General features: G+C 39.4%; 1 protein-coding gene across 1 annotated transcript; it reads right to left on the bottom strand.

Annotated features, from left to right (window-relative positions):
- Nucleotides 1-575: 575 nt before the first annotated feature.
- GINM1 (glycoprotein integral membrane 1) lies at nucleotides 576-18887 on the bottom strand. The gene is made up of 8 exons (XM_036871638.1): nucleotides 18716-18887; nucleotides 13976-14035; nucleotides 13707-13803; nucleotides 8206-8357; nucleotides 7516-7672; nucleotides 6840-6973; nucleotides 5273-5436; nucleotides 576-970 (listed from the first exon to the last, which is right to left on the bottom strand). The coding sequence occupies exons 1-8, from the start codon at nucleotides 18833-18835 to the stop codon at nucleotides 859-861; spliced, it is 996 nt and encodes a 331-aa protein (XP_036727533.1). The 5' UTR covers nucleotides 18836-18887; the 3' UTR covers nucleotides 576-858.
- Between the last annotated feature and the right edge of the window lie 2422 nt (nucleotides 18888-21309).

A 21309-nucleotide genomic window follows, 5' to 3' on the forward strand; every position in this document is an offset into this window, starting at 1 on the left:
CAATCAAAAGAAGAATTTTAATAAGTATTATATGTCCTAGATCACATTGTAAAATATACGTCAATTTGGGTGATGGTTAAACACTATTGTTGGGTAAATAAGATTATATTTAGAACCACAAGAGCAAAGGCACGTTGTAATTCCATGACATTGATGGACTCATTAACTGATGTGAGCCTTGGTTTCAGCCAGTGTTATGTGAAAGCAGCTATTATATATAAGTAACTCTCACATGGGCACAGTTTTTATTCCAAAAAGATTGTACTTTTTTCTTCAAAAAAATTTATTTTTAGAGTGAGAACATGTCACTATTTTAAAATCCTGGTTCATTCAAGGTAAGTAGTCTTGGTACAGGATACAATTAAATCATGATATACTTCAGTGATTTTATACTGAGTCACATACTTAATATTAAGGCACACTGTACTCAATAAAAAAATAAGTGTTAAGTTCTTGAGCTTTTAAATTAGAATTTCATAAAGTGCTTTTCATAAAGTCTTATATATTATAGCAATTAAGTGTATATAATTTCATTAACAAAGGCACCTTGAAAAGTATTGGCACATGGCATTTTATCTTGCCTTTTTTTTTTTTTTCTTTTTGGTAGTTTCAAAGTTTCTTCACATCTTCTCTTCCATTTCGTTTAAATTTTCTTGAATAACTCACCATCTGAACAGCCAGACCCATTAATAAGGTGAACTTTAACTATCACTTTAAAGGTCAAGTTTTAGGCAGTTTTAGGAGTTTAGCAATTTCTTTACTGTACAAACTGATTCCTAACGATTTAAAGAAAATTATATTCGAGTGGCAAATTTGAACCAATAGACTAATTCTGAGTCCATGATTTGAGATGGTGTATTAAACACATGTTTTATCTTCAGGGTTTTCTGCTGTTTTCTCAGTACCATCTGGATATAAGTTGACAGCTGTCACAGGCATAACATTCACTTTATCCAACTGAAGAATTCCTCTGAAATACAAAAATTAAAATTAAAGTAAGATAGGGTTATTTCGAGGTTATAATTAAATATATACCTGAGGTAATTTTGCTTCATTTTATTTAGTTTATGATGGTTATATAAATCCTAAGTCCAAAGTTCATTTTAACCAAACTGATTGAGGGAACAGAAAGGAATAAGAGGAAGTTTTTTACCTGGTACTGTAGGAGATGACAGGGTAAGTTACAGATCTCCAGAGCAGACAAGAGTCCTAGATTTGCACAAGTTGGGCAAAAAGACTAGGCCCAAGCATCTTTCTAACCAGTACTCCAGTGGAACGCAACCTTAGATCTTTAGACAGCATTTCTCCTTCTGTTACTAAAGTACCTGACCAGGGAGATCTTTGGATTGGACCCAAAACCCTGTATTGCAAGCTCAGTATTACCCTAATCAGAATGTAAACAGAAGTTAGTTGTTTATAGACCTGAACAAGCTGATTCTGAAGTTCACAAGGGAGAAACTGCAAGAATAGCTGTAACATTTTTTTTAAAAAGAACAATGCAGAGAAGAGACAGTTGCCCTAACCAGCTAGCAGAGAATTTATTAAAACACTATTTATTAAATTAAAACCATGCTACTGGCACAGGAATAGACAAGTAGATCAGTGGAAGAAGAGAGTCCAGAAACAAGACTAATGTACATGGGAATTTGTTCATAATAAGGTAATATTCCAAGTCAACGGGCAATAGAACAATGGGCTCTCTGGGAAGCAAAACAACTAGCTCAAACAATACACAAAAGTGATGGTAAAAACTAAGTTTTAAGAAAACAATGTAATTTTAAGATGGGAAAGGTCTATTTGAGAAAAAATTAAATCCTAGAAGCCATAAAGGGAAAACATGAATTGCCCTGACCCCAAATTTAAAATTTCTATATGACACGGAATACCATAAATAAAAGCAAAGGACAAATCATAGTCTGGGATTTAAAAATATACATATATCCGCAATACATATTATGTATGTATAGGACAAAGGAGTCCTACATGTTAATGATTACAAAAGGCAATACAACTGAAAAATGGGCAAAGGTTCTAAATAGGCATGTCACAGGAGAAATATATACAGCTAAGCATCACAAAGATGCTAGACTTAGCTAGACCTAGACTAGTAAAGATGGTAGTAAGAAGAAAATGGAAATTAAAATGAGATTTTTGTCCACAGTATAAAAAGCAAAAAAGATTGCTATCAGGTGTTGAGAAGATGTTAAATACATATACTCTGACCCAGTAATTTCACCTTTTAGGACTCTATCCTACATAAATATACATGTGCAAAGAGATATATGAACATTTAAGAATATACACTAGAGCATTATTGGAAGTAACATGAAATTGGAAATTACCTAAATGTCTAATGGAGGAATGGTTATATTATGGCATACCCATACTGTGAAACACTATGCAGCCATAATAAAAAGAGTAAGTCCATATATGTATTGATAGGAAAAGATCTTAAGCCTATGGTTACCAAACTGCACTGAGACCCCTGGCATGGCTCACAGAGGTGCTACAGAATATTTAAAAATGTCAAGACTTCCTCACACAGAGAAAGAGAAATATCGTATGATATCACTTATATGCGGAATCAAAAAAGAAATGATACAAATGAACGTATTTACAAAACAGAAACGGACTCACAGACTTAGAGAAAGAACTTATGGTTACCAGGGGGGGAAGGGTGGAGGGAAGGCACAGTTAGGGAGTTTGGGATTGACATGTACACACTGCTATATTTAAAAAGAATAACCAACAAGGACCTACTGTATAGCACAGGGAACTGTGCTCAATGCTATGTGGCAGCCTGGATGGGAGGGGAGTCTGGGGGAGAATGGATAGTAGATGTATATGTATGGCTGAGTCGCTTTGCTGTGCACCTGAAACTACCACAACATTGTTAATCGGCTATACTCCAATAAAAAATAAAAAGTTAAAAAATAAAATTCAAGACTTCATGTGTAATACTAGCTTGAGGGTAGTTCACGATTTTAACATTAGATTGTACTACACATTCTTTTTTCAACAAAGTCTCATCTTTGCAAAGCTGGATTTTGGGCAGTTATTGTGATAAAAAGCAAATACAGTACAAAAAACTAATGTTGAATGGGAAATGAGGGTGGCAGTGTCCAATCTGATTCTAAGATGTGAGTATTGTGTAGTGCCCTGTAGGTACACAATCCCATTAGTAAGTTAAGAAATAAAAAATATTTTTTCTTTCAATTTTTTTTCTGGCCTAGGTAAGGGCACCAAGAAAAAATTCCTGACACACTGAGTGCTATGAACCAAGAAAGTCTGGGAACCTCTGTTATAAGTGAGTAATACAATTTGTGGGACAGTTAAGAGTCTAGATTGATAAACAATTATAAGTATCTAGTATACAATGACACTAATACACAGAATTTGGATAAAAGATGCATACCCAAAGAGTTAACAATTACTACCTCTAGATACAAGAATTAAAGAACAGGGAAGTGAAAAGGTACTTTTAACTTTCTGTATTGATAAAATTTCTACTACCAGAAAGAATCCTCAGTACAATTGCCAATGATAAAGTATATTGAAAATTCGGTTTTTAATTTTACATTGCATTTTTTCACACAGAGGAGCCCATGATAAATAAAACATTTGGTAAAAGAACAATTAAAAAATTTACAACACTGTTTTCTATGTAGATTTGCATAATAAAGATCAAAAAAAAGTTCTGAGCTTCCTGGCAGTCAAAGGAAAAAGGAAGAAACTATTAAGTTATAGAATTTTCATTATCAGAAAGAAATGGGAAATGGGAATCCTCCAGGGGAAACACAAACTAAAAGGTGGGAGGGGCACTAATATTTCTTTACTCTCAGTTGCTCTGCTTCTATTATGACTTTGACCTCTAACAAACCTTTAAGGGAGGCATTAGTTCAGTGTTACACATGAAGAAATGGAAATTTTGAAGACCTCTTGACAAGCAAGTGGAAAAAAAGCAAATGTTTAAATTGTGTCTTTTTTAAAAAATATAAATCCTGTGGTCTTCTCCACATAGTCCAATGTAATTCAGCTAAGCCAAAAATTGCGGTCATCGGGCTTCCCTGGTGGCACAGTGGTTAAGAATCCGCCTGCCAATGCAGGGGACATGGGCTCGATCCCTGGTCCGGGAAGATCCCACATGCCGCAGAGCAACTAAGCCCGTGCGCCACAACTACTGAGCCTGTGCTCTAGAGCCCGCGAGCCACAACTACTGAGCCCGTGTGCCACAACTACTGAAGACCGCGCGCCTAGAGCCCGTGCTCCACAACAAGAGAAGCCACTGCAGAGAAGCCTGCGCACCGCAATGAGGAGTGGCCCCCGCTCACCGCAACCAGAGAAAAGCTCGCGCGCAGCAAGGAAGACCCAGCGCAGCCAAAAATAAAATAAATAAAAATTAAAAAAAAAAATTGTTGTCATCTCTATTGAGATTTACTTCTAGTAAGATGACTAAAATGACTAGTTATTTAACTTGTAAAAATGCCAACAATAAATTCATTTTTAAATTTATAAAATAATGTCTTACAGTTAAAAAAAAAATCAAGCTGTACAGAAGGGGAAAAAGTGAAGGTCTCTCCACTCCTGCTCTCATTCTCACTTATTAGACATAACATCTCCCTTGTCATTCTGGAAATCTTCTGTGCATTTATATACATATACATGTACTACTTTTCTTTTACCCAAATTGGATGATACCATTAGACAACTTTTTTCCCCATCTAATACATCTTGGACTTCTTCCTTTTATAAGCCGCACAGAATCCCACTGCATGTGTGAACCATTAGCTATCAACCTCCACCTATAAACAGTTCAGAGGTTTCCTCTTTTGCTTTTGTTTTTTGTTACAAGCAGTGCTGCCGTGAATATCCCCTTAGTCTTCAAAATTTTACTTCATTTTAAATTGATACTTTGGGCTTGAAAATAGTGAAGCCCTCTTGTTTCATTTCTTTCTTATTATACACATTGCCATTTTCCATTATAGAGATTTGTTTCCTTTCTCTCTCTAATAAACTAAGTTCTTACACAGCAGAGTTTGTCCCATCCACATATGAATTCCCAAGACAAGTGTCTTGACCATAATAGGTATCTAATAAATGCCTTTTAATTTTGCTAAAGTTGAAAGATGGGCTAGAAAAAAAAGATGTTACTTTCCCTCCCACTTCTCTTATCCTTCCTAATTTTTATATTTCCCACTCTGAAATATAGTAAATACAACTACTTTTTAATGATTAAAAATACTAAAATTGATCCAAAATAAGAAATACTTACTTGTATTCACAAACTGGGAAAAGCACCTTTAAGATGGTTATTACTATAACTGCTCCTATAATTCCAACCACCATGACATTCAAAAACATAAAGAATACTGGGAAAACACTACACCAGAACCTGCACAGATCTTTTCTGAACTTTTCCATCCACTGACACATCACCTTTAAAAAAAAAGGGTTTTGATTAGATATGCAAGTTTCATTTGAGCTCTAAGAAACTTTAAAAATTATGTTCTAGTTTTGGGTGATGATAACATTATATACCTTGACTGTGGTGGTGGTTACATGGGTGTCTACACTTCTCAAAATTTATCTAACTGTACATTTTAAGTGGGTGCATTTTATTTTTAAATGTACCTCAAAGTTATTTACAATTTAAAAAATTATGCGAAACAGGCACAGAAATGTTGCTATATTTTACAATTATTTACGCTGCTGTCTAACTGTAAACCGAGTGAAAATAATTGCTAATTGACAAGAAGAAGGCTAGTCCACTTACATAAAATGCACCCATCAACAGTGTGTTTCCAATATTTGGAGGACAAGAGAAGGAGAGAGAGACAAACATATCAGTCGCTTTTGAAACAGACGGGGCATTCACTGTGCACAAAACCTACTTCTGTACTTAAAACAGTGACAGAAGAAACTCAGGTGTGCTCTGATGGCATGGGCTCTGAAGACTCTGTGCTTGGGCTTCCTTGCTCTGAAGGAGACGGGGCAGACAGTGAGGGTGCTAGGGTTCAGGCAGCACAAAGCGACCTAGATTTCTCCAGCGACCCCACGTAAGCAGTCCTAACCTTCAGTGAGAACCTCTTCAAAGAATCATCTCTGGCATCCATTTCGACTAACCACAGATCCTGCTCATTTAAATGTAAATTATTCCGAGCGAGGGGCCTAGCTAACATAGAGAGAGATTCCAGGATACTCTCTCTGAACCCAGCATATCTTCCCAGTCAGCAGTATAATGTCACTAAGAATATACAAGTCCTTAACAGGTGCCAATGCGTATTTACATTTGCACCCATCTTATTTCAGTCCTCACAACAACCTGACGAGAAAGGCATCACTTTACAGACCTTTGCTGTACGGATAAAGGAAAAGGTTAGAGAGGCTAGGAGCTTGTCCAAGATGATACAACTAGCGAGTGGCAGAAGCAGGATTCAAACCTAGGCAGTCTGATTCCAGAAAGTACACTCTTAACCAAGCGTGCTTAGTCACTGTACACGGTCCTGAGGGGACCGTGCATGTGTGTTTGTGTTAGAAGTCACAGAATAAACAGACAAATGGGGACATGAGAAAGACTCTGAAAGGGAAGATCCCAAACAAAATGAAATCCAATGCCTTAATCATCATTATCTGACTACATTACTAAGTGAAACTTGAAAAGGAAGACAGGAATACCTAAAAATATCACATTAAAACAGTGATATTTTCATTATTAACAATATCCCATGGATCCAATCCTCATGGTTTCCACCTCATTTTAAATGCTGATATTTATTTTCTTTACCATAACCATAAATGCTTGTAGTACATATAAAGAGAACCCCAAACGCCTGATTTACCTTATACGAAGATGGAGGCTCTGCTCTGAGAGGAGTTTCAGGTAATTTGCCAGGTAAAGCGTCTTCATTTACAGTGGTTTCCACATTCCTGATAAGATACTGGCTGGTGGTCTGCAATGAACTAACACTTTCTCCTGAGGAGGAAGAGCCAGGTTACCAAAGTGCTAGGGATATGCTGGTGTCTCTCCCACTAGTCCTAAGACTACTACACCAATAACATTTCAGATAGCAAGAACATACATTTTTCCATGGGAGAAAAACAAACATTTGATTGTTTAGCTTTAAATGCCAGAAAGGAACCCCAAATTTAGATAGTTAAAAGGGAGGGAGCTACAACAGTTATAATTCTGTCCCATAGAAAGCCAAATTTTTTAAAGTTCTGTGTTTCAGTGGGAAAAATGGATACTTCCTCCTCTAAATGAACTTAAATGAACGACATTCTTATTATGTATTTTGTGATGATTACCCAGAGTAAGATAGATGATTACAGCAAAATGTCACTCTGTAATCAGCATTGATCACATTCTGCAAAGTCCTCAAATGGATATATAAAGCAATACATGTTATAAAGCATTTTTAAAAGAAGCTTACTTCAAAACATATTAATTATGATTAAAAAGTTACCAACTAAAGAAATAATTTCCTTAACACTTTAAATAATGGTCTTTTAAAGTACCTTTTTTGGAGAGGTTGGGAAGGGTAAATAAAATGTCACTGTCTCGGGAAATCGAGTACAGCATGCTTTCTTCCAAAGGCAGGGTGTAGTTTGAATGTCTGAGTATTCCCTGATTCTTAACTAAAATATCTATTTCAGTAACGTCCTTCTGTTGAGCCTATGAGAAAATATAAGCAATTACTCTTTATTTTAAATAATGGCACAACCTGGTAAGAAACTAAAATTGAATTTTCCTTCCTGATTTCTGAAACTAAAAACCTTGTCCTAGTCACACACAATTCCTCTTTCTTTCCCCCCGACTTTAAGGCATTTAATTTGCAACTTTAATCACACTCCTGTGTGCTGACTATTAGAGGCTCGCTCTCAGTTCCATTTCATTGACTTGGAGAGACTTAGCCAGAGGAGATGGCAGCAGAGCTGCGAACCAAATTCAATCTCTTCACTTACTTGCTCTGTTTAATGATATTTACAATATTTTAAAGTGATATAAATATGTATGAATGTGATCTTTTTTAAAATTAAGACTTCAAAGGCTAAACAAGTAAAAAATTCAGAGTGGATACACGCAACACTAACGTAACTTTTTTCCTTATTAAGTCAGAAATAAATAATAAAATAACTGAACACATGCATAACACTGAGCACAAATCTTTATAATTTAATTCTCAATTAGTAAGCATACTATCTTACTTGTTTTCCATCAATCTCTACTACCTCTTCTTGAACGACAATTAGTCGCAAACTGGAACCAGATGTCATAGGCCACTCATGAACTAAAATCCTTACACTGACAATTCCAGAATATCCTTTTTCCTCCAAATTTTCCAGATTTTCATTCTTCACTATAAAAAAAAAGTAGTGACAGCTTTGAACAAAAATTGCCACCAAATCAGTTACTGAATTTGATTATTTTGATGACATTTACATGGAACGAGACAGTTGTATACCAATATCCTTGCCTTTCTTCATCTCTGACCTTATATTGATGTTTCAGATCTATGAAAACAAAGACAACTTGACAAATCCTTACAATCCTTATACTCATTTGAAAAGGGGAAAATGCTTGATGGCCTTTAGATTTTGTACCGAACTCCACACTAGCCACACCCTTCCTATTCTTTTATATAGACTGTCAATGAGGAACCGACAAGGCGTTAACTATTTACAAAGCAGGCCGGAAGACACAGACAATCCCATGTTTTAGCAAAGTGAGCACGTTCATCCATCCATTCATTCGTTCACAAAATCCAGTGATAGAAGGGGCCCAAGCAGTAAGGACACTTGAGGCTTTTTCTCAATCCTGTCTCCAGTAAGCGACTCGTTACTGTTGGAGAGGTCAGGAATGGGGAAGAGGGTGGGAGAGCCCTTAATGACCCTCCACCAACGGACGATGGGGTAGGATCAGCTACCGGCCCTGCTCCTCTCTAGCTGAGAAACCCCGCCCCACCCTGGCGGTGACGGGGTGTGGCAGTTGCAGCTGGCTTATAAAGCCAAGAAAGTGAAAAAGATAGAAAAAGATAAATCAATAGAAACCAACAAAACTGCCGCAAAAGAAGCATTTTGCTTCCGTTCCTCAAATGTTATTGTCTGAGAATTACTTGCCAAAAAGGAACCCAGATGGATATTCTGCATGCATATCCAGCTGTTTAAAGTGATGCTGTGCCTTTGTAGAGCTGTTCCCTTGATCTAGAACGCTCTCCATAGGCTTCCCTGGTGGCGCAGTGGTTAAGAATCCGCCTGCCAATACAGGGGACACGGGTTCGAGCCCTGGTCCGGAAAGATCCCACATGCTGCGGAGCAACTAAGCCTGTGTGCCACAACTACTGAGCCTGCGCTCCAGAGCCCACGAGCTACAACTCCTGAAGCCCGGGAGCCTAGAGCCCGTGCTCTGCAACAAGAGAAGCCACTGCAGCGCGAAGCCCGTGCACCGCAACGAAGAGGAGCCCCCGCTCGCCGCAACTAGAGAAAAGCCCGCGCGCAGCAACGAAGACCCAACACAGGCAAACGTAAATAAATAAAATAAATAAATTAAACAAAAAAAGTTATAGAATGCTCTCCATTATTCACTCTCCTCCCATACATTTTTAATAAACTCCTACTTGGGTAGTTCTAGATACCATATCCCTACAATGCTGAGTTCATGCCTTTTTTTTTTTAAGCACTAACTTTCTCGCAGTGTAGCTCTTAGTTTAGAAACCTGTCTCCTCAACTAGGCTGAGTTCTTTGAGAGAATGCATCAAGTTTATTGTTCTATAGCCTTTGTGAATCAGTGATTCCACCCAGAATTATAAATACATAATTTAAAGTAAATATCCTATCATAAATTGTCAATAATGTTCAGACACCTGGTCTAGTGGTTCTAAATCCTAACTATGCATCAGAATCACCTGGGAAGAGTATAGATGCCAGAGCCTCACTCTAATCTTAATAAATCAAAATCTCTGGGCGGTATAGACTAACATTTGTAATTTTTTAAACAGGTACAGGTATTTTGATTGAGAAACAAGTGGCCTAACCCTTGGTCTCAATCTAAGTTCACAAACCTGTTCTTCCTTGACTTCTCTGTTTCTGTTAATAAACCCACCCTTCTCCAACCTACCAAGGACAGGAATTACTAGGTTACCTTTGACTTCTTCACCCTCCTCCTCTGTATCCAGTCAGTTGCTTCCTTTGGACCATTCCAAAGTATCTCTTATATTTGTCCTTTCTGTCTCCACCTACCTCCCCACCCAATGTCTAGTTCATTAGCTACTTACTATTACGAAACTTACCTATTCTCCCCTTCAGTAATCCCTCCCCCCTTCAAACCATTCACACAACAGCACCAGATTAATCTTACCATGACATGGTTTTGATTATACAGTCTCCTTGCGCAAACGCCTTCAGCAGCACCCCTGTGACCTCTTTGGTGGGTCTCTGCCTGGTCCTCCTTCTTCAGGCTCGTTACAGTGTGCCCTCCCTCTAGTCTGCCTAACTTCGCTCACATCCTCTGAGGCTCCTAACTGGAAAACTTCCCTTCTCTCGTGGTCCACGCCAGTGTTTTCACTATTTACCCGTCAGTCTCCCTCATGGAACAGTAGGAGTCACAGCCTAGCTGTATGCCCAAAGGCCAGCACGCTAGGACACAGATTGAACGCATGAGAAAATGCAGTCATATAAATACCTCAGAGCAGGGACTCTTCAGACTCCAAATCGGGTACTGCTGCCGTAGAATAAAACTAACAACAACAAAAGCCCTCCATATGCTGACTTGCCCTACTGAGGCAGACAGCTTTCCAAACTGGCTCTCAATGACCCTTGCCTTCTGACGTTCACGCCCCTGTGTAACTGCCTCCTGCTGAGTGTGGGCTGGACCTAGTAACTTGTTTCTAACAAACAGAATACAGCAAAAGTGCTGGAACGTCACTTGTGTGATTAGATTATAAAAGACTGTGACTTGTGTCTTGCCGGCATTCTCTCCCTGACACTCTCTCTCATACTCTCACTGATAAAGCCAGCTGCCACATTGTGAGATGCTCTACAGAGAGGCCACGTGGCATGGAAATGAGGGAGGCCTCCAGCTAACATCTTGTGAGGAATGGAGGCCTCAGTCCAACAGTTCACAAGCAACTACATCCTGTCAACAACCATGTGAGTGAGGTAGGAAGCGGGCCTTGCCAGTCGTGCCAGAGCCGGAGAACCCAGCTAAGCCAAGCTCAGATTCTTGACCTGCAAGAACTAGGAGGTAATACTGACAAAGACTACTAAGTTGGGGGTTAAATTGTTACACAGCAGTATAACTAATGTATCTACAAAGAAGAAATTTTTTTTAAATAATTAAGGATAGAAGACTTTTTGTTGTAGTTGCATTTAATGTTTTAAAGATTCTTGCAACTGATAAGATAGGCTTTTACTTCCACTTTCAAGGAAATAAACTCTATGCAACTGGGATGACTAGAAAGATGACTATAACAAATAAAGCAGCCAGATTGCACTCCATGTCAAATTCCTAATAAATACAGCATCAGTGGAATATTATTCAAGCCAGTAATGGCACTTCTTTTCCTAGCTATGATGGATTAGCTTGTATTACACCAACTCTCTCACTGAGAACCACTAGAAAACATGTAAAAATATAAACACACAAACAGACACTCAAATCTGCACTAAAAAAATACTAAGGGGAATTCTTTAGGCAGAGGGAAAATAACCCCAGAGGGGAACACTGATATTCAGGAAGGAATGAAGAGCAATGGAAAGGGTAACTGTGAGGGTGAACATAAATGAATACTGGACTACAGAAAACCATTAAGTACAGTTGTGTTGCTTAGTGTTTAAGAACCCAAAGAGTTAAAATGCATGACAATAGCAACATAAAAGCAAAAAGGGGGGAATTCCCTGGTGGTCCAGGGGTTAGGATTCAGTGCTTTTACTGCTGTGGCCTGGGTTCAATCCCTGGTCGGGGAACTAAGATCCTGCAAGCCACGTGGCGCAGCCAAAAAAATAAAAATAAAATTTAAAAAAGCATAAAGGGAATCAATGGACTTTACATGTTCTAAGGGTCCTACATTGGTTGGGAAATAATAAAAGTACTAGTTTACTGATCTCAAGGGTAACCATAGTAAAATAATATGAAAACCAACAAGATAGAAGGGAACGATGAAACAAAAAGTAAATAACCCAGAAGAGGGCAAAAAGAGAAGAAAAAGAAACAGAACAGGTGAGACACAAATAGGAAACAAATAATTAAGAGAGAAGATCTAAATCCAAATATATCAGTTATTACATTAATGTAAATAAATCAAAATTCCAACTAAAGACAGATTGACAGCCTGAATTAAAAAAAAAAAAAGAAAGAAAGAAACCACAAGTATATGCTGCTTGTAAGACATTCACCTCAATTATAAGGACCCAGGAAGACTCAAAGAAAATGGAAAGATACTGCAAAGCAATCCACATCCCTCCCCCATGCCTGGCCAAAAAGCAGTTATTGGTAAAATAATACAGATTAAGCTGATTTTAAGGCAAGAACATCACTAGAGATAAATAAGGACATATTATAATGATAAATGAGTGGATTCACCAGGAAGACATAACAGCTCTAAATATGTATGGATTTAGTAATATTGTGTCACAATATATAAAGCAAAAATTGACAAAACTGAAAGAACAGACAAATATACATAGTGGAGATTTAACATACCATTCTCAGTAATTGATAGGGCAAGCAAAGAAATAAACAAAAAAATCAGTAATTCCATAAAAGATTGAACACGATTAACAAATTTGACCTGACATACATAGAACATCATATCCAACTAATTACATAATTAACTTTCTTTCAAGTACACACAGAAAGCAACATTTACTAAAACTGACCATCTGCTAAGCCATACAGCAAGTCTCTAACTTCAAAGGGTTAAAATATACAGATTATATCTCTGATGATAGAGATGGAATCAGTAAAAAAAAAAAAAAAAAAAAAAAAAAAAATCCCAAAATGTTTGAAAATTAAGCAATATACTTCAAAATGACCCACAGGATAAGGAAATATCACTGTAAATAATTAGAAAACACCATGAATGGAATGATAATAAAGATATATAATGAATTAAGTATAGGATACAACTGCTCAGAGAAGCATTTACTGTCTCAAATGCATATATTAAAACAGGTAATAGGAATACTATACAAATTTTTCATATCCTTTATTTCATTCAAATAATGGCACATTCCAAGGTAACATATTTGCTTGTCTTTAAACAACTCAAGATTTTAAAAGGTTAAAAAGGAAAACAAAAAAAATTTTTTTAATAAAAAGGAAAACATTATATGGACATAAAGGTGGAAGAATCAGAAAGACAATTCACTTTTCTCTTTATTTTCTACAACTGTGATAAGCACTCCTCTGAAGATTTTGCCTCTTGCTTGTAAATCTCCATTTACTACCTCCAGGCACATTCTTACATTGTTATCAACCTACCAGACATGAAGTTCCAAGCAATACCAATCTCATGACAGAGAAAATGTGAATATGCCAGAAATAACCAATATAAAGTAGGAAAAGAGTACACACAATGGTTATTATATACTCTAGTAATGATGTGTAGTATTCATTTGAAATGGAAATATATAACATCAAAGAATTGTGTTTCACTAATTTAGTATTATTAAAAACAGAACAATTACAGAAGTAATTTAGCAGTACTTACCTATCAAAGTCTGACAGCTTATTCGGGTTACACCACTATTTACAGGGAAGTCATTTACATATACCTGTCCACTCTCATAGGTTATGTTAAGAACAACCTTAAAATAAAGCAGCATATACATTAATTCCAATGGTTTACAAATGATGACAAACTCTTCATGTCAAAAATACATTATCTAACTAAATTGGATACATAGATAAAAAAAAAAAAATAGGCTGCATGATACTTAGCTAAGTGATCTAATAAAAACATAACCAAAAGAGACAAACCTGTTCTTTAGATACCTCCCCATCATCTTTCAGGGTAGTTACATTAATTCTGATGCTGTCCTGCAAAACAAATATACAAATTGGGCAGGTATGCGTTTCACAAACTGAGAATAACTCAGTTCTTTTTCTTCTCCCCTCAGTTATACTTACTGTATGATCACTTATGGCAACATTAAAAGAACACTTTTAAAAACTCATCAATTTCATCCTTACAGCCTTTTAAATACCCTTCACAATTCCAATTTTTTATAAACTATATACTTTTCCACTTAATTATGAAATATATCACATATCTGAGCATATAAAATGCAAATACAGAGTTTAAAAGAAAAGATTAACACTCACATACTTACTACCTAGGTTAAAAACTAGAATGTCATCCACACTTTAGAAGTCCCCTGCATGACCTTTTCTGTCACATTCCCCTCATGCCCCTCAGAAGGAATCCCTATATTGTCTTCTATGTTAACATTTCTTGCTTTTCTTTATAGTTTAACTACCTGTATTATCTCTCTCTAAACAACATATTGTTTAGTTTTATCTGTTCCTGAACTTTACATGAGTGGAATAATATTATAATGTACTCTTCTGGAACTTCTTTCATTTAAAATTGTTACGTATGCAGCTGTAGACATTTATTTACAGCATTGTGTAATATGCCATCAAATTGTTACCGATTTACTTAACGGTTCCCTATCGGTGGACATTTGAAATGTTTCCAACTCTATTGTTTTCATGTACAAAGTTGCTCTAACCCTCCTTACATGTGTCCCCTAGTGCCCATGGGCAAGGACTTTCAGTGCACAATCAGTTTCAGTGCCTCTCAAGGTATGCTCAAAAGCACTCTACTCAAATATTTAAGTTTAGTCATGACATGCTTACTACAGACAAGAAAGCACTATTCTAAGTAATCAGGGTCACAGGAACTATAATTTGTTATCTGTAAATCAAATTCTTTCCTAAGTGTATTCACAGACAGACGTTGTTATCCTAGAATAAAAACAAGACTCCTCTTAAATACTTTCTTTGTGAGGGTATTCTTAATTTTGAAAAGACAAAAATTATTCTAAACTTCAAACCAATATACAAGTGTATTTCTTGGCACTGTGAGCAACTCCAATACTTTATGTATTTCTAACAAATGAGAGACTAAGACTGAGTGATTTTATGAGATTGGCTTGATTCCTGGGACAACCTGAGGAACAGGATTCTAACATGTAAGTTCATACCATCTATTCAGGATGACTTTGGTACACTTCCCAACTCCCATAGGAGCCCAGGAAGCTTTAGGACTAGTGATTCCTCAGATCCAGCCTGGCTTTCTCCTGGCCCACCCTTATCTAGAATTAAGTGTGGGCTAGAACAAATAAACTCATCTCTAGAACAAACTAACATTCAATAAATCATCAAGTTGGTGGCTGTATTGTTTTATGCCCAAATTCCAGCCAAGAATTCATTCCTCTTTTCAAACTAGAGGATTTGTTTGAAAACTGTAGACTAGTGTTCTTCTAACAGCCCAGAGATAACCCTCCACTCATGGTGTTCTGAGAAACCTTTTTATAGCTTCTGCCTTTCAGTAGAGAACATACACTATATTGTGAGTAATTTATTGCACTTACGTACATCATTTGCCCAGTAGAAATATGCAGTTTGTAAAAGACAATTAACAGACTGTATAGCACACTATATTTTCCAGAGAACTAACTTCAGTTAAATTCCTTTTGATCCTCTTGAATGATTTCATATCAGGGGAAACTCTCATCCCTTACTGCCTCCTGACCCAAAGTTCAGAGCCAGGTCATATTTCTTGTTCTTCCTGAGAGCCTCTGACTGAACTGGAAGTTCAGGCTTGTCAGCCAGGGCAGTATATGCTTAAAAAGTGAGTGGCAGGGCTTCCCTGGTGGCGCAGTGGTTGAGAATCTGCCTGCCAATGCAGGGGACACGGGTTCGAGCCCTGGTCTGGGAAGATCCCACATGCCGCGGAGCAACTAGGCCCGTGAGCCACAACTACTGAGCCTGCGCGTCTGGAGCCTGTGCTCCGCAACAAGAGAGGCCGCGACAGTGAGAGGCCCGCGCACCGTGATGAAGAGTGGCCCCCGCTCGCCGCAACTAGAGAAAGCCCTCGCACAGAAACGAAGACCCAACACACCCAAAAATAAATAAATAAATTTATTTAAAAAAAAAAACAAAAAAAAAAACAAAAAAAAAAAAAGTGAGTGGCAGAACTGAAGTTTCTCCCCACTCATTTTCAATTCTCCTCTAATTCCTTCACTCACAAATGCCCATCTGGAACAAAATGGCTTCCTAAGGACAAAGGTAATAGATACCTGGTTTACAATAAGTCTGAGGGAAATACATGAAATAAATATTTACACATATAAGAAAATAAGTGTCCTAACCTCAACTTCTGACAACTACATACGTAAACAAAACATAAAATGTGGGACTTCCCTGGTGGCACAGTGGTTAAGAATCCGCCTGCCAATGCAGGAGACACGGGTTCGAGCCCTGGTCTGGGAAGATCCCACATGCTGCGGAGCAGCTAAGTCTGTGCACCACAACAACTGAGCCTGCGCTCTAGAGCCCGCGAGCCACAACTACTGACCCCGCGTGCCACAACTACTGAAGCCCGCGCACCTAGAGCCCGTGCTCCACAACAAGAGAAGCCACCGCAATGAGAAGCCCGTGCACCGCAACAAAGAGTAGCCCCCGCTCACCGCAACAAGAGAAAGCCTGCGCTCAGCAACGAAGACCCAACACAGCCAAAAATAAATAAATAAATTTATTTTTAAAAAAACAACAGAAAAATGCTTATAACACAATAAATCTGAGTCACTGAAGAGATACAGGGAGAATTTTCCTGACTTCAACCAGTTTTCTTACAGTTAGGTCAGGCTGGATACAAAGATGAACAAATGAACAGATGTGTGATAAAGCAAGTATAGTAAAACATAAATGGTAGTCTAATTTGGCATTATTCAATATGGTATCCACTAACCACATGTGGCTATTTACATTTAAGTTAATTAAAACTAAATAACATTTTAAAAACTCAGTTCCTCAATCACACTGGCCACATTTCAAATACTCAGTAACCACAGTAGTCTAGTGGCTACTGTAATGGAGAGAGCAAACATACACCATCACTGCACAAAGGTCAACTGGACAGCTCCTATCAAATATGCATGACCACTGTAAAATTCTTTCAAATGTTCTGTACATTTGAAATTTTTCACAATAAAACTGAAAAATTTCTAGATCAAGAGGCCTCAGTTTCCCATATACACCTTTCCAAGGAATGAGATTCTCCTTCTAGTTGCACAGCATTCACTTAACCTACGAAATTCTGAGTGTAGATCTAGACTTTCCAAAAGTAGAAAGAAGTCATAAGGAGAACTGAAATGATGAACTCACTAAGAGCCCCAAGGTGTGGTGTATTTTCAGCTTGCAGTCTAAATGTTTTTTTTTCACATTGTAGGAACAGACTCAAATGTCTTTCGGGTTCATAAATAACTATGATGAATCTTTAAAATCTGGAAAAGGGAAAAACAATGTCTCTATTTCCAGAACTCTAGGAATTATTTCATTTTTATTTGGTCTCTTGATCTCACATCCATATTTTTGAACAGCTGCAACTGTGGTCCACATACTTCAGATATAAGTGGTTCTTAGAGCTTGGGATGCTGTGGCTTCTTGGAATGTCCCAAGAGAACTGAAACTAAGATATGCTATTATTCTACCCAGGAAGGGTAACGTCGTAACTCTCAAACACTGAAAGTAAAAAAGTGACATTTATGGTGTCATTCACCCCTGAATTTTGAGCATTCAAGTCTTGATATAGTAAGAAAAGGCGCACCTATGTCGTTTCTCTTCATTCTGGGAAAATCTCATTTTAAAGTCTTCAGACGTTTCCCTACCACACACTGAATTAATGAAAGGCAAATACTGGTTAATTCCACCCGGCCAAAGCAATAAGAACCAGCCACCCTTCAGGACAAGCATGCAGTGGTTCCCAAACTTTAGCCGACCTCGGAATCACCTGGAGGGCTTGCTGCAACAGAGTGCTGGGCCCCTACCCTAGAGCTTCTGATTAGCCCGTTTCTGCCAGGTTCCCAGGGCATGCTGGTGCGGCTGGTTCCACCGCGCTCGAAGATCCACTCCTCTAACAACTCCCGCCAAAGGGACGACGTCGGGGTCAGCGTTGGCCTTCGGCCTCCCTCCCTCTCCGGCCCAGCGACCCGGCTGGCGTGCACCCGGAGCCCTGCGCGCCGGGAGAAGGCATTCCTTCCCGCCGCCGGCCGGAGCAGACAGGTGGCCTGGAAACGCTCGCGCTCGCTCTCAACGAAGCAACTTCCACGTTTCCCCAGCACTTAACACTGCCTCGCCCCAGAGCCCGGCTCTGAAGGCGCCATTACAAAAGGCTGAGATCGCTAGTGATCCGCTACTTTCGACGGCACACCCCCATCAGGACTGCAACTGCCTGGGCTGCCGCAACAATCGGTTTCGCCGCGCCGCGCTGAACCTCACACGGAAGAGCCTCTTTTGCTCTCTCGCCTCCCCCATCCCCTGCCGCCTCCATTTCCTTGGCTGCTTCTCCCCACTCCCGCTTTGGGGGCCCGGCCCCCAGCCCACAGCCTGCACGCCGGAGGTGGGAGGCGTCGATGGGGACGCCGCAGTCCCACGTCCCCGGTCCCGGCTTCTCCCGAGGATCCCGGCAGAGCCGCGTCCGCCGTGCCCTACCTTCGGGGCTCGGGGCAACAGCGGCGGCTCAAAGGTGCCCGTCGTCAGCCACCCGGTGACTGGCAGGGCCGCGACGATGAGCAGCCGGAGGGCGAGCGGCGCCCGCGGAGCGCCCTCCATCTTGGACAAGCCAGCGGCGGGCGGCGGGCGGCGGGCGTTCGGGGGCGTGGGGGGGGCGGCTGGGAGGCGAGGGCCGAGCTGGCCCGAGGGGCGGGGCCTTTCGGAGGGGAGGGGATTGGAGGGGCGGGGCGGGGGCGGGGAGAGGGCGGGGCGGGACCCGGAAGGCTCCGAGAGCTGCGGAGGTCTAGGCCTCGGAGCCGCGAAACAACGTTCGGGGGCGGGGTCAAGTCAACAGAAGGTCTGATTTCGTCATTAGACCGGCACTCTAATTTGGAGAGAGTTTCCTCAACTAAAAGAGTGTAAACATTTTCATTGCCATTACTTTTGAATTAGTATATACTGTATGTGTACATAGGTATGTCTCTGTGTGTATATGTTTACATATATCTACAAAGTGAAAATAATGGTAATGTATCAGAACACTGTTGTACATGAAAAATAAGGTATATCACGTTTAGAGGGGCAGATTCATTAAATCGGTACTTCTCACCTTTGTTGCACTTGGGAATTGCCTGAGCACTTTTAAAAATTACTGATTCTGGTATCTTCCGGGACACCTGAGTTTCTGATTTACTTAGTCTGGGCAGCCGCTTGGGCACTGGTAGTTTTTAAAGTTCCCCAGTGATTTACTGTGACAAGGTTGAGGATCAACCCCGCGTTAAGTTCAGCACTCAGCGGATCGCTGGAGACGCGAGGGAGCAACACTCCACTGGAAGCCAGGCCACCTGGGCTCTCAGGACTTTTCTAGTGAGCTTATTAATCTATAAATTGAAGATGATAGATTTTCTTCCCTCTTTCAGATTAAAAAAAAAATTTTTTTTTTGATGAAACCCTCTAAAGCAAATGTGAAATGAAATGAAAGAAACCCCATTTAAAATAAAGTCTGGAGCTTCCTTGGTGGCGCAGTGGTTAAGAATCCGCCTGCCAATGCAGGGGACACGGGTTCGAGCCCTGGCCGGGAAGATCCCACATGCCGCGGAGCAACTAAGCCCGTGCACCACAACTACTGAGCCTGCGCTCTAGAGCCCGCGAGCCACAACTACTGAAGCGCACGTGCCACAACTACTGAAGCCCGCGTGCCCAGAACCCGTGCTCTGCAACAAGAGAAACCACCACAATGAGAAGCCTGCGCACCGCAACGAAGAGTAGTCCCCGCTCGCTGCAACTACAGAAAGCCCGCGCGCAGCAACGGAGACACATCGCAACCTAAATAAAATAAGTTAATTTTTTTAAAAAAGGAAGTCTGGGAGATGGAGGGAGGGAGAATAGGATGTAGGCAGTTAAAAGGTACAACATCCAGTATAAGATAAGTAAGTTATAAGATAAATAAGTACTAGGGAAGTAATGTAAAACATGATAAATATAGGCAACACTGCTGTATGTTATATACGAAAGTTGTTAAGAGAGTAAATCCTAGGAGTTCTCATTACAAGAAAAAAATTTTTTTTCTATTTCTTTAATTTTGTATACATATGAGATGATGGATATTCATTAAACTTACTGTGAGAATCACTTCATGATGTATGTAAGTCAAATCATTATGCTGTACACCTTAAACTTATACAGTGTTATATGTCAATGATATCTCAATAAAATTGGAAGAAAAATGATAAAATTAAATTTAAAAGTTAAAAATAAAATAAAATGAAATCTGGAAGGACTGGAGGGGGAACTCTCATGCATGATCACTCCTTGGTCTGCAGACCCCAAGCAGAAAGAGAGAGGTACCATGCATGTCCAAAAGGAAGAGGCTTACTGAAATACTCCAGCAGAAGGAAGATTTCATCTTTACCCAGCAGTAGCCTGCCAATGAGAAACTGCCACATTCAGCCAATGAGAAGTTTGAACTCCTGCCCTCTTCCAATGGATTTCTACTCAAAACAGTCCATCTTAACCTCCCCCCTTTTCTCTATAAAAGCAAGTCCCTCTCCTTTGTCCTCCAAATTAACCTATGGTTCATCTAGTTTTCATGTCCCTTACTGCAGTTGCTCTGCTATTCCTGAATAAACTCATTTTGCTGGTAAAATAATTGGCTTATATTTAAGGCTAACACAGAAAATGCCAAGAATTCAGACATTTCAGGTTAACAGGATTGCATATTGATTGAGAAGAACTTGGAGATGTTGCCATTCAGCAAGAGTAAGAAACAGTCTTTCTTTAAAATAAAACTTTTGAAAAAAAATAGTAAAAAAAAATAAAACTTTTGACATGAAAAAGAAATCTGTTTCTCTCTTAGCTCCTCTTCCTCTTTTATCAAACCCTCCCCCCATGCCTGCGTTTTTAGCTAGGGTAAACCACAAAATCTTTGGCCAAAATTGTTGTATGGTAAACTACAATCATTCAACTAATTCCTTGCCTACGATGAGATACCCAACAACATTATTAACTGGCAAGTGGTTTCTGCAATGAAGCCTCACCCACTGGTGGGTTCCAACTGCAACCACTGGCCTTTTCATTGTTTCAGACCTCTGGGA

Source organism: Balaenoptera musculus, chromosome 12 (assembly GCF_009873245.2).
Source record: "Balaenoptera musculus isolate JJ_BM4_2016_0621 chromosome 12, mBalMus1.pri.v3, whole genome shotgun sequence".
Classification (NCBI taxonomy): Eukaryota; Metazoa; Chordata; class Mammalia; order Artiodactyla; family Balaenopteridae; genus Balaenoptera; species Balaenoptera musculus.